This window comes from Poecilia formosa, unplaced genomic scaffold (genome assembly GCF_000485575.1).
Source record: "Poecilia formosa unplaced genomic scaffold, Poecilia_formosa-5.1.2 Scaffold0, whole genome shotgun sequence".
NCBI lineage: Eukaryota > Metazoa > Chordata > Actinopteri > Cyprinodontiformes > Poeciliidae > Poecilia > Poecilia formosa.
The window spans coordinates 2,315,763-2,328,367 of record NW_006799939.1 but is presented as its reverse complement, the minus strand read 5'-3'; the positions used below and the strand labels follow the sequence as shown (position 1 = coordinate 2,328,367).

Below are 12,605 nucleotides of genomic sequence, written 5' to 3'. Positions count from 1 at the left end.
AAGGACATGTTAGGCTAAAACATTTTATTCATAAAACTGACTCCATTTAGACGCAGAAAAAGTGGACAAGGATCTAAGTGAAGGGGCCGAAATGAACAGTAGTGAGCCAATGACAGGGTTATGGATGGTCAAGGCTCACTAATGCAAATAGAGAGTGAAGACTGTCCCAGTGGTCCGATTCAACAAATGAGCAACTGCAGCTGAAATCACTTTATGGTTCTGATGGAATGCTGTCGGAATGAACAGCGCTTTGCAGTTTGTTGCATGTGTGGCTACACATCAGGAAGGCTTTTTCTCTGATGGCTGTTGGTCAACAGGATAATTTCGTACCCCTTAACAGAAAAACAGTCGAGAATTATTTAAGGTGCAGAACAACACATTTAAGTTGTTAATTTCTGCAGTTCTTGATCTTTCCATGCCGTCTTCTACTAAGACCTTTTGGCCAGTAAGCAAGGAACAGCTTCAAGGGTCTAGAGGAGTCTATGCCTTAATGGGTCAGAGCTGTTTTTGCAACAGACTCTATTTGGCAGGCTACCATAATGTTTCTGTTATGATTTCAAAACTTGATTATATGTATGGGGGTTCTGCCATAATCCAAGAGCACTCATTTTCAGTCTGAAAGCAGGATTTGATGTCTTTTATTCTTAGTGGATGGTGCACAGCCTGCACCACCCACTGGATGTAGGAAGTTGGTTGGGTGACCAAACTCCTGCCTAAGATCAGAAGGCTGTTAATGATCAGTAGCACACAGCTGGCAGAGGTTTAGTATACTAGGAGCAGAAAGCTGATGTCGTTGTTTCTCCCTACATCCAGTGGGTGGCGCAGGTTGCTACAATCATAGTAGCCACACAGGCACACCCGCTAGAAGTAAACAAACGCACCCAGTACAACACTTTCATTCTATTGGCTGAGATGTTGCCAAGCGACTGTCCCAAAAGACGTTTCCAAAAGCGAGCAGAAAGTCGGAGCAGAGACCAAGTGTAAACACAAGGAGAAGTCTTGATTACAATCATAACAAGTTTTGAGAAGAAAGAAAGATATGAAATCCTGGTTTCAAAATAAAAGTGTAAGCAAAAGTATTATGTGTTTTTTTTATATATTTTGTCTTTTTCTATTCTTGAAAACAAGCAAAGATAGAAAAAAACATTTCTTTTTTTTCAATTATATAATAACAAAACAAAAACATTTATTTACATACAAGAAAATAACAGTGGCACTTCAGTTTCTGAAAAAAAAAGTCAAATTTCTCAGTAAAACATTCCAACCACTACCTAAAGAGAGGTGTGTGTAATTGTTAGATTTGATATTTAGTCTCAGATACTGAAAATTTGACTTTTTTTAATCTCTGGTAGAAAACATTTGGCAATAGATAGCAATTTTTAAGCTCTATAGTTGTATCACCCAACAACTTATGTGAATATCTCTTTTCATATGTTTGCTTGACCAGCCATCCTAGAGACATGCATGTAGAAGGATGTCGGCACATACTTGTGCACTCATTATGTTCTCACTGTAGATGTGGTTTTCATTCTCTCTCTCTGTACGTGCTGGTTTTCCAAAGACGTGCAGTTAAAAAGCCATGTTTCAGTCTCACAAAGAAACCCACACAGCCGCTTTGGAAAAATGCATAGCTATGATGAAGTGAGGCAAAACCTATTGAAATACGGCCCCATGCCAGCAAGCAAATAATCCAAGACGGTAAGTGCATGAGATTTCAACCGAGGGTTCATCCGAGTTTCCTGCCAAGCAGTGAGGGAATAGCCATGGCACGCGCAGTTTCATTTCAAACACAGTGATTTTTATTTCAAGATTGAATCTGGCTGCAGCATCTCCCTCAGCGACAGTGTACTCATTCAGAATAACGGATATAATCTCATAGGAACTTGAGAAAAAAAACAAAAAACATACTATAGTAAATTACTCAGGCAGTCTTTATTGGATATGACAGCATCAGGCGTTGTTTCAGAAGACAAATTTGCATTTCCTCAGCCTGTTGTAACTGACCCGGCACAAGATTCAGCACAAGTCTGGTTTTGATTTCACAAAACAAAGTTATTAGATTACAGTTCTTTAGGTGAATTTGAAGAAGAGTTTGGTCTGATTAAATTTTCTTCACCTGAGTGCATTCATAACGCTCACACAGTTTTTCATTTGGAGAAACTGACTTTCATATATTGATATTTTTATGTCAAAGAAATTGGGTTGAAAGTACTTTACAGGGGTTTTAAAATGTAAAGGAATTGTATTCATGCTGAGAGCTGTCATGTGTAATAATTTATTGTAGATTGATAAGATGAACTCAATCATCTTTGTTTTTAGTTGTTCTCAGATAAACTAATAAAAGTCAACAGCATGATAAACATGCAATATAAAGTTTGACTTTAAAACAATTCATCACTGTCTAATCTTATAAAACCTCACATATTTCTGTGATTCATGCTTGGCGTGCCCAAACCGTGGAATTCACAGTTGGTTGAAACACTTGTTTGAAGGTGTCAACAAGTAAACAGAGTCGCACAGTGCTTGTTTTTAAACCAGTGAGTCTTGTTCTGAAAGAGCCTCACAAGACCAATTAAAGTGTCTCAGTCTGGGGGAGTGGAGGAGGGTCAGACCAGAGTGCTGCTCCTGATGGCACGAAATATTTGGAAAGTTTCACTAATAAAAGAGGAAAATGACTGGGACTACGCCCGACTGACGTTCTTTTCTTTTTTCTAATAAACAATGCTTCAATTGTTCTGCTACAAAATATTTTAAGTTTTTATTTTTTTCATTTTAATGGATTGTCATAGGAGCATCTTTTGCCCTTTTTTTTTTTAAGTTCACAGCTTTGTTGTTAACCTCTTAACGTTATTTACCAAAGTGACATTCTCTTTCAAGAGCATACTGTATGGTTGTGTTTTGAAGTATGAATTTCTGTACCATTTCCACATTTTATACAGTTGGGTCATTGATGTCACAAGAGGCTTTTAGGATGTGTTACTAGAGAACGGGGATCAACAGCAGGCACAGACTGTTGAATTGATCGCTTGGGCTTTGTGAACAATGCAGTGGATAAGTTACTTTTGACAGGTTCCAAAGTGAATTCTGAAACATTTTCAGCTCGTCTGTCAGACGTTGTTCTCTCAGCAACAAAACTCGTATGAGGAAGAATCCAATAAGCACCAGACAGAGTGAGAGTTTGTGCTTTTGTCAGTTCTGCTTTATTTGTTTGAATCTCACTTGTTTTAAGGTCATCTGATTAGATTCAGTCTGAGTTTGCCTTTTGTAAGTGACATATGTTGCCTATATCACCTCTACAAATTCTTTGCCAGTGGTGTGGCAGTGTATATGCAACTTTGAAATATATATAAATCCACAGATTGACAAAAACACTTGCGCATAACAACTGTTTTTCAGTCTGGCTACCAAGAGATGAACGATCGTTCATATCTTTTCAGTCTCACGGTCACTACAGGAGACTGGGCTACATTAGTGTTTTAAAGTATGTTTATAATTAATATATTTAGACTGGAAATACAGAAAAATACATCAGATTAGTTAAAAGTGGTGTAGAATCTGAAAAAGCAACAAACAGGCCATTTACATTTTTTCAAACTAGAGGGAACAAGTCTTGTGCTCCTGCATTGCGTTGCAGTATTATTGGAGGATGCAGACGTTTTGCAGGTACCAACAAGGATTATTGTTAGGAATTGCTTCGTAATTGAATAAATTAACCATGCCATATGGTTCTCATAACAACTTGGCTTGTTGTACATCTTGGATAATGAAACCTGTCTTTTTCAGTTTGCACCCATCCTTCACAAATCGCTTTTAAAATATTAAGTTATCATCAAATTATTCTTAATTGATGCAATATTCTCACATATGTCTCAAACATTTTGCTGCAGCCCTACAGGATACAAACAAACCCCAGTGAAGATTTAAATTGAATAAAACCAGAGGAAAAAAAGAATAAACATCCTCAGCAGTACTTTACTCAGTTTATGTGCCGTGTTTACTTGACCTTTTTTTGTCCCTATGGCCACATGGTTCTTTTAGGTGTATACATTTGGCAGGAAAGACACTAAAAACTGTACAGTTAGCCAATGTAATGGGTTTAAAACTGGAGTGACGTTCTGTTTTGTTTTGGTTAAAATCTTTACTGAACTTACTGGATGTGGTACAGATTGTTCTTATTTTCAAAATAATGAAAGTACCGTTGCAATAATCAGGAAAACATTAAAAAAAAAAAAAAAAAAAAAAAAAAAAACTATGAACCGTCATTTCCAATTCTTCTCTGAAGACATACAAGTATTCATAGCCCAGAAAAGATTTTTGGCTAAAAAAATAAAAAAATAAAAAAAATCTGATTAATCATCTTTGGAGTGGAGCTTGCAAAAGGCAGACAGACATTTCTCAAAGACCTCATGTGCCTCCATAAAAGAAGCACATGTTCTGCCACTACTCTTTCAAGATGCTTTGATATTAAAGAGATCTTGGCGATATGCCTGTAATTTTTTTAAGCTGTGCTGGATCCAAGTTGCACCATTTCTTAATAGTGGCTCAACAACAGTAGGCTTATAAGGACTTGATTATTATTATGGAATATTTATGACTCATTAATCTAAGGGAGAAAATGTAATTTTTGTGCATTATAGAAATTAATTTTATTTCACAAAAATTCAAACACATACACACGCACACAGGCAATTTTAGAACATACACCTGTTCAAACTACCTATTAACGCAAACATGAAGTAAGCCAATGACATGGCAGCTACACCAAAGCATCATGCCCTCTAGATATTGTGGAGGCGATTTGCTGAAGTCAAGAATGTGGATAAAAGCAGATTTAAGTTACTTGGAAGGTGGCGTAGCTGTTTTTGCCAGATGGTCTGATCTAAGTATTTCAGAAACTACTGATCTGCTGGGATTTTCACACACAGATATCCTCAGCTTTACAGAGAAAGGGCCAAAAAAGAGAAAGTGTTGTGAAAGGCGGTTGCTGAGACAAAAATGCCTCGTAGATATCAGACCTCAGAGGAACTTGGGTTGACTTGTTCAAGATGACAAAGCATTATTCCCACTCATTCTTTCCCACTTTGATAGTTAAACGTTGGTAATAGTCATGTGATCTTTTGATATTAAATAAAAAACAGCTAATGTTCACAGTAACTAAATTGATTTTGAATAACAGTTTACTTAAAATAACTGAATATAAGATTACAACTTTCTTAATATGGTCAAGGAGTCTTAAAAAAAATGAAATGATATCCTTAAGCTGTAATGTGATCCTAGAGTTAATATAATTCAGCAGTAAAATTCATGTCAATATGCCTTTGCAAGAAGCTGATACTGTGATATTATGAAAGTGTGACTTTCCAATTTGTGGCTGCTTGAGCTGTAGAACAAAAGTAATTTTCTCAATTGTGTCAGTCAAGAGGATAAGAACAAAGTAGTCACTGTGGAGCTGCGCTCTAATTGTCTTTCTGACAGAAAAAAAGTACCACCTAGAGAAATACTGGTATTATGCCAACTAATTATTGAAAATCTGAACTTTTGATGAGACAATCTCTCCATTACTTATTTACTCATGAAAATCAAAACAATGATTATTGCAGACCTGTACAGGGTAAATCAGGTTCAGGTGAAGATAAGCTCAATAGGTGCTTCAAATCTGCACTTGGCACCTGCCAGGAAAAACCTGTGGAAAAACAAAACTAGCCATTGTTTAGGATGTTGTTTTCTACAAATGCTTAAATGTCACAGTGTGAAGCTATGTCAACATGTCAAAAACTACCTGTGGCACTGCTGAAAATATGTAGCACACCAACATGTTTTAGCAGTTCAAATAAATACGTTTTGTTTTGGGCTTTGGAAGACTGAAATTTCATAAACTTTTAAATCTGATGCAAAGTAAAGTTTTAAATGTTCACTTCTGGGCAGAAGAACACATGACTGTTAATCTTGTTATAGATCCATTAAAACTGATTTTTAATACTGTCTGGATATCTATCTTGTAAAAATCAATTCATTAATGTTGCAGGTTTTATATTGTCTCATCGAAGTCAAAGTTATTATGCCTTTTAGAAGATGGAAAGACCATTTTACAGGAATTTGCAAAACCATTCTTTTTTTTTTCTTTCTCTTTTGTCACTTTGAACCCGAACTTCAGAGTACTTTGTTTAGGTTTTCTGTGATAGACCAATGCGAATTATACCAAAATTATAAAGGATAAGGAATGGTTTTAAAAATTGTCGCAAATAAAAATCTGGGAAAAAATATTATGCCTTTGTGTTCAACTGCTTTAATTCCCTTAAAGTCCAGTACAACAAAGCCATGCTCAGAAGTCACGTAGTTAGTAAGTCTTGTTTCTATTTTCATCTCTGTATAAATTCAGCTGTGAAGGCCTCAGAGGTTTTTAGAGAACATCAGTGAAGCAACAGCATCACAAAGGTCAAGGAACACAGCAAACTGGTTGGGGAGAAAGTTTTACATAGGTTAAAAATAGGGTTAGAATATATAACAATATCCTGTGTTTTGAGCATCTCACAAAGCGCTGTTCAGTTCATCATCCAAATCAGAAAGGGTATGGAACAAATGCAAATACAGCCACTTACAAGGTGACCAAGGAGGGCATTAGAAGCAGCCAATAGACCAATGGAAACTATGGAGAAGCTACAGAGACTCGTAGCTTAAGTAGGAGATTTGGACCATCAGTCCTGCACCAAAAACTAAATAAATTCCCATATTTATTTAGCCACAAACCATTAGAATTAGGTGTTTTGGTAAAATGAAGCTATAGTTGAAGTTTTTGGCTTACATGCAAAACATTATGTTGAGAGGGTTATTAATTGGTAGCGATATCCCACACACAACTTGGAGTTATAACATCAATGAAAACTGCTTATATAAAGTATTAATTAATGAATGTAAGCCACAATTTGTATAATATTTTAATGAAATGTTTAACATTATTGACATTACCCGTTTAATTTCACAAGCACAAACTCCCTCACTGTGATCACTACTGAGCTATCTCTTCCCATTTTCTGTTTTTTTTTTTTTTCTCCTTTTCCCCCCCTATATTTTGTCCTTTCTCCAGTTCCCTGTGGTGGAGTGTTAACTGAGCGTCGTGGCACCATCCTCTCCCCCGGATACCCTGAGACATACTCAAATTATCTGAACTGTGCTTGGAGAATATCTGTTCCTGAAGGAGCTGGCATACAAGTAAGCAATGTTGTTTTTTTTTTTTTTACACTTAATAAAAATAAAAAAATTAGGAAGAGATTTCTTTATTTCCAAATGGGCTACATATTAGGTATGTGCTGTTTTACATTTGTATTAAGACTGTTTTCTTATTCAGATCCAGGTTGTAACCTTTGCTACGGAACACAACTGGGACTCACTGGACTTTTTTGATGGCGTGGATGGCAATGCTCCAAGGCTTGGGAGCTACTCGGGTAAATTTGATATAGCTAAATTTTAGTTGTCAGTTCCCACTTGAATTTCAATCAGATGTCACAAAACTCTAGGAGCAGACAGATGCGGTGATGGGGCTGATGACATTTGGCATGTCCTTTGAGAAGGCTGTCGAAAAATCCAAGAAGTCAAGAGAGAGGAAAAAAAAATCTCTTCTCTCTCCCACAAGTCTGTCTTTGCGGCAGATATTTTCATTATACAAGCCCCAGTTCAGTCAGGAATTTTACAAATGTAGCATTGTCACTGGGCACGCATTGATGAAAATTGTGCACTTACCACATGGTAACCAACAAGAAGCAGGCTATCCCATCATTTTAGATGCTAAATCATACTATTGGAGGGACTGGTGCAGCATAATGACTTCTGCTGCAATATCCATTTTAAGAGATGAGCTGTCAAAATTTTCAAGAGGTGAATATTTCATTTAGAACAAAGCTCTTTGAATAGTAAAATAGCTCTCTTGTATAGCTCCAGCAAGGCAGAGCAGATGTGCAGAGTGAAAAGGTTAAAGCGTTATAGATTGCCAGGAATCAGTTTTAGCCTGGCCTAAACCAATGAGCATTATTGTCATTACGCTGGATGTCAAAATCTGCTGGCAAAGTTACAGACGTGCAGCTGAAATCGAAAAAGATGTCCCTGAGATCAGAGATGCCAAATCTCCATAATTGTCTGTCGTAATTGAAAATGGTTTGCCATTTTGGGGTTTCAGGATTTCATTTAAAATGTTTTGCAGTCAAAATGTGGTGTGCTCAAATGACTTGGAAGGAAATGTGATCCTTACCAGAGGTAGGCTGGTGTTGGATTCTTTTAAAATGGTAACTTTGAACAATGACATGGATTCACTTTATTATATCACTAAAATATACAAACAAGGAAAATTTAGATGTTTTTGCTTCTGAAGCATGAAGTCTAAAATCCATTAGAATGTTATTTAAAAGTCACACTACATTAAGGTGTGGCACCTTTATCAGTAAATAATTTGTGAAATGGGTGAGGAATAATTGAACAAAAAACTTAGATTATTTGAGTCCAGCTGAACAGTAGAATGGGTGGTGCATTTATGGTGAAACTTCATCAAAAACTTCATGAATCTTAAACTGTGATTTTGTACAAAAGGTAAAAAATATTGAAATGTTAAAATGTGTGTCTTGTGACCCATTTGCAATTTGATATCAACTAACATGTAACCTGCCTGGAAAAGTCAGAAATCACCACATAGCCCTGAGGATAGCATCCAACATGGCCTCCACTCCATGCAGATGTAGTGAAGTTACATTCTCCATTGGAAGTCCTAGGCATAAACTTTTTGTTTGCTGTTCTCACTCTGAAATTGTGCTAATAATACTGTGCAAAACCCTTTTTTGGTTTTGGTTGAGTGTAAATGCATCCTCTTATTTTATAATACAGGCACAACAATCCCCCAACTGCTGAACAGTACCTCCAACAACCTGTACTTGACCTTCCAGTCTGACATCAGTGTATCTGCTGCTGGTTTCCACTTGGAATACACAGGTATGAGAGATGACATGTCTGCTTGTTTGTCACTTTGTCTTTGTTCCCCTGCTGTACGTTGCAGCTGCTGCTCAGGGCTAAAACACAAAAGTGATGCTGCTGGTCTAGAAGGCACAGTGAGTCGTTGATAGAAAAATTATGAGCCAGGAAATAGAACGGAGAGTATATATTTTTTACCCTCTGTATAGTTTAATTTCCAGTCTCTGTGTCTGCGTTTTTTTCTGTTCCAGCCTGGCATTCTCCAGTGCTTTTGCTTTCAAATTTGTGCATAGCCTCAAGTTACTGGACTCGGATCCCTTTTCATTTACGACCTGAATTTGCTCATCTCTCAGTGGGGTATTCACTCAGAGGCTTTTTTTTCTTTTTTTCCAAAAGGAGCTTTGTGTACTAACATTTAAAGAGTGTGGCTGGTCCCTGTGGAGTGACTCATTTACTGCATCCCCTCAAGTCAAAAATTTGTGCAAATGAGAATAAGGGTGATTCTTAATAAAACAGTCCACTGTTATCGACATACTAAGTGCTTTTCTTTCCCTTGTGTATTCCTCAGATGGATTTTTTCTTTATCTGCTTCTGCAATTTATGGTCCTATGAGATTTTTTTGTTAACAAGGTACATTTAAAATATGTCATTGTGACGTAAAAGTCAACTACTAGCAGTGATGTAAATGGACAGCAGTTCAAAAATCATACCCAACAAAAAAAAAAAAAAAAAGATTTACAGAGGTTTGTGGTGTTGAAATAACGAATACCAGAATGACATAATGGGACTTTCCTCCTAACACTCCTGCTCACACAACAGCTGATCTCAGTTCAGCTCAACAGATTCCACAAATTTACTGCTGGTGTGATGACACATCATCACTTAATCTGCCCTTATTGTCGGTGAGAAAAGTCCCTCAGCGACACACCACTGTTAAGAATAACTTCATCACCAGCATATGCCAATCCATTCATCTTTGGTATTCCTGGGGGATATTTGGTAGCAGGTGTCTACCTCTGCTCCCTCTTCCTCACAGCATCAGTGGTTGAGAATTATTTCGGTGACATGTTTCTCTGTGAGCTTTCTTTGTGCGATTTTACATTTAAAGTTGCTGCAACATATGTGCAAGGACCTTGAATTTATTTTTATTGTGAAATTTGAATTCATTTTCATACTGACATGAAAATTGGTATCTCCTCTTTTTCCCTTCACTGTGCTTGTTCAGGTGCATGTTTTCAGATAACTTGAGCCTCATGGAAAGTGACTTTGTTTCCATAAATATTTCTTCAACTCAGTGTTGCTAATTTGTGTTAATTAAACAGCGACATAAATGTGTGTCCAAAATGATATTTGTGTCTGTCGATGCTTAATTTGTATCAGGGAGAAAATATACCCCAGAGAATAAAGAAATGAATTATTTGGACTTTTGGACTGAGCCCAGAGCCATAAATTTCTCTGTCAATGGCTACATTTATCACTTAAAAAAGGCCTTTAGTTTTTGGATCTTTTGTGACTGCGAGTTGATGCCCTGTGGAAGCACAGGGGAAGAGAGTTTATGAAGTAAGAGATCTGGGGTTTATTGAAAAAGTCTTGAATATCAAAAGAAGACATAATTAGAGAGGTTATAATCTTAATTACTAAAATGACAAAGAATATCTAACGGTGTCCCAGAGGGCATACTCTCCTACATGTTGTAGTTGCGTCTCTGCTCCAGGACACGTGATCCAAGTGATTTCACTAAACCATCAGCAGGTCCTGCTCATGACAACATCTAAAACATGATGCATAATTTATCTTGAGGATCAGGGATCTGGATCACTGATCTGACATGAACTAAACAATAATATTGTCTCACTAAATCACACGAGAAATAAAAAAATAACAGGCTTTGTCGTTTGGAAGGGACTTTTAAATAAAAGAAAAACAACTTTAATTGAATTGCCTTCAGAAATAGTCTGTTGGGATTGATGTTTTGGAATTAGTCATTTGGCAACTGCACCTGCAAGCAGAACTAAAAATAGACTTGTAACATATGTTTGTGAAATGTATTAAATAAATTATTTAAAGACAGCAGCTTATTTAAAATGATTCCAATGAGTCAAAGACACGATTGTCAATATTTTAGATTCATACATCTACATTATTGCAAAGATAAGGAAGCACTGTGTGGTACATACATATTGTGTTTTCTCCCCCTCTAAACAAGAGTCATTGTATGTAACCATGCACTAATGTAAAGTAAATATGACCTTTTTATTATGTATGTTTCATTACACAATATTTACATCCAAATACACAAATACACAAAAGTTAGGAGTAACCTTTGTACACTTTTAGCTGCTGTAGCTTTCAGTGATTATCAGCCATATGACCTTGTCATTCTCTTGCACTTGTGGAGAAATTCTGACATAAACCTCTATTCAACATTTATTAAGCTCTTTGAAGCTCACTGACATTCATCTGCACTGAGCTGTCAGGCCCCACCACAGCGTTTTAATCACGTTAAGGTTTGGACTGTGATGGGACCATTGCATCAGCTTGATTCTTTACCTTTTTATAAATTCTGTTTTAGATTTCCTCCTGCCCCTGGAATCATGACTCGGTTTCAGTTCTCTGACAGACAGTCAAAAACTCTGTGGTGTTTGGTATTGGGCATTTTAAGATACTGACACTGATTCACTGTGCTTTTGTCAAATATATTGCTGCACATTATGGTTTGTTTTCACATTGGTCATTGTTGCAGAAATCTTGACATTTCTAAGGATTGACAACAAACCAAAGCAGTGTGATATGAAGCAGTCAGATGGTGCTACCCACTGTCTTATGGCCAATAGAAGTAGTAACATTCAATAGCACATAAACAATTTTACAATTGTAATAATTGAGACACATATGGCACAAATATGTATTTGACCAACAGAACCGTTCTAAATTACTTACACCTTACTGATATTTACTTAGTTGTTTCCTTCTACATTATTTTATCACTGGCTGGAGTTGGAGACTCCTGGACTAAGTCTTTTGAGTGTTACTGTATGACAGTGTGACAAATGTTCATAATTTTCAGAAATATAAATGAAAGCCTCTACTGTAGATGTTATCTTTATGATCTATGTTGCTGTGATGACACTACAACTGACTGAAGTTCAATATAATTATGCATAAACACTCAAGCACTCAAATTTACCTTGGTTTAGAATATATTGATAGTCAAATTTGTACTTTACAGAGCAAATGTTGCACTAAAGTAATGCTGTGGCAAGATATATTCCAATAAAGAAACAATGTTCACATATTATGATCATGTCTATTTGGAAAAAAACACTTTTAGCTCATCTTAGTATAAGAACACCATATCAATTCATCACAATTGTAACAGATCATAAAAAAACACTTTTTCATATATTTTTCCACAATTTTTAAACTTATTTCCCCTTGATTAGTTCAAAGGGCTATCAATGACATCTCATTTTAATATTTTCATGTCTGGGAAAAATTTGGGATTAAATGGTTTTAAAGGTTTTTACACACCCTACTTTGAAACATTATAGTGCTCCAAATACTAAGCATAAAAGCAAGAAAATTAAAATGACTACATGGAATGGCTCAGACCCAACCAGAAGACCATCTGTTTAAAAAAATAAATAAAATCC

At 36.3% G+C, this 12,605-nt stretch overlaps 1 protein-coding gene across 1 annotated transcript in view; it reads left to right on the top strand.

Annotated features, from left to right (window-relative positions):
- The window catches only part of LOC103150239 (CUB and sushi domain-containing protein 3-like), a 291,625-nt gene that overhangs the window by 156,507 nt on the left and 122,513 nt on the right, over positions 1-12,605 (top strand). The window contains exons 35-37 of the mRNA XM_016670613.1: positions 7,085-7,209; positions 7,346-7,442; positions 8,869-8,973. Of these exons, the coding sequence (XP_016526099.1) occupies positions 7,085-7,209; positions 7,346-7,442; positions 8,869-8,973 (327 nt within the window). The remainder of the gene's footprint in view (positions 1-7,084; positions 7,210-7,345; positions 7,443-8,868; positions 8,974-12,605) is intronic.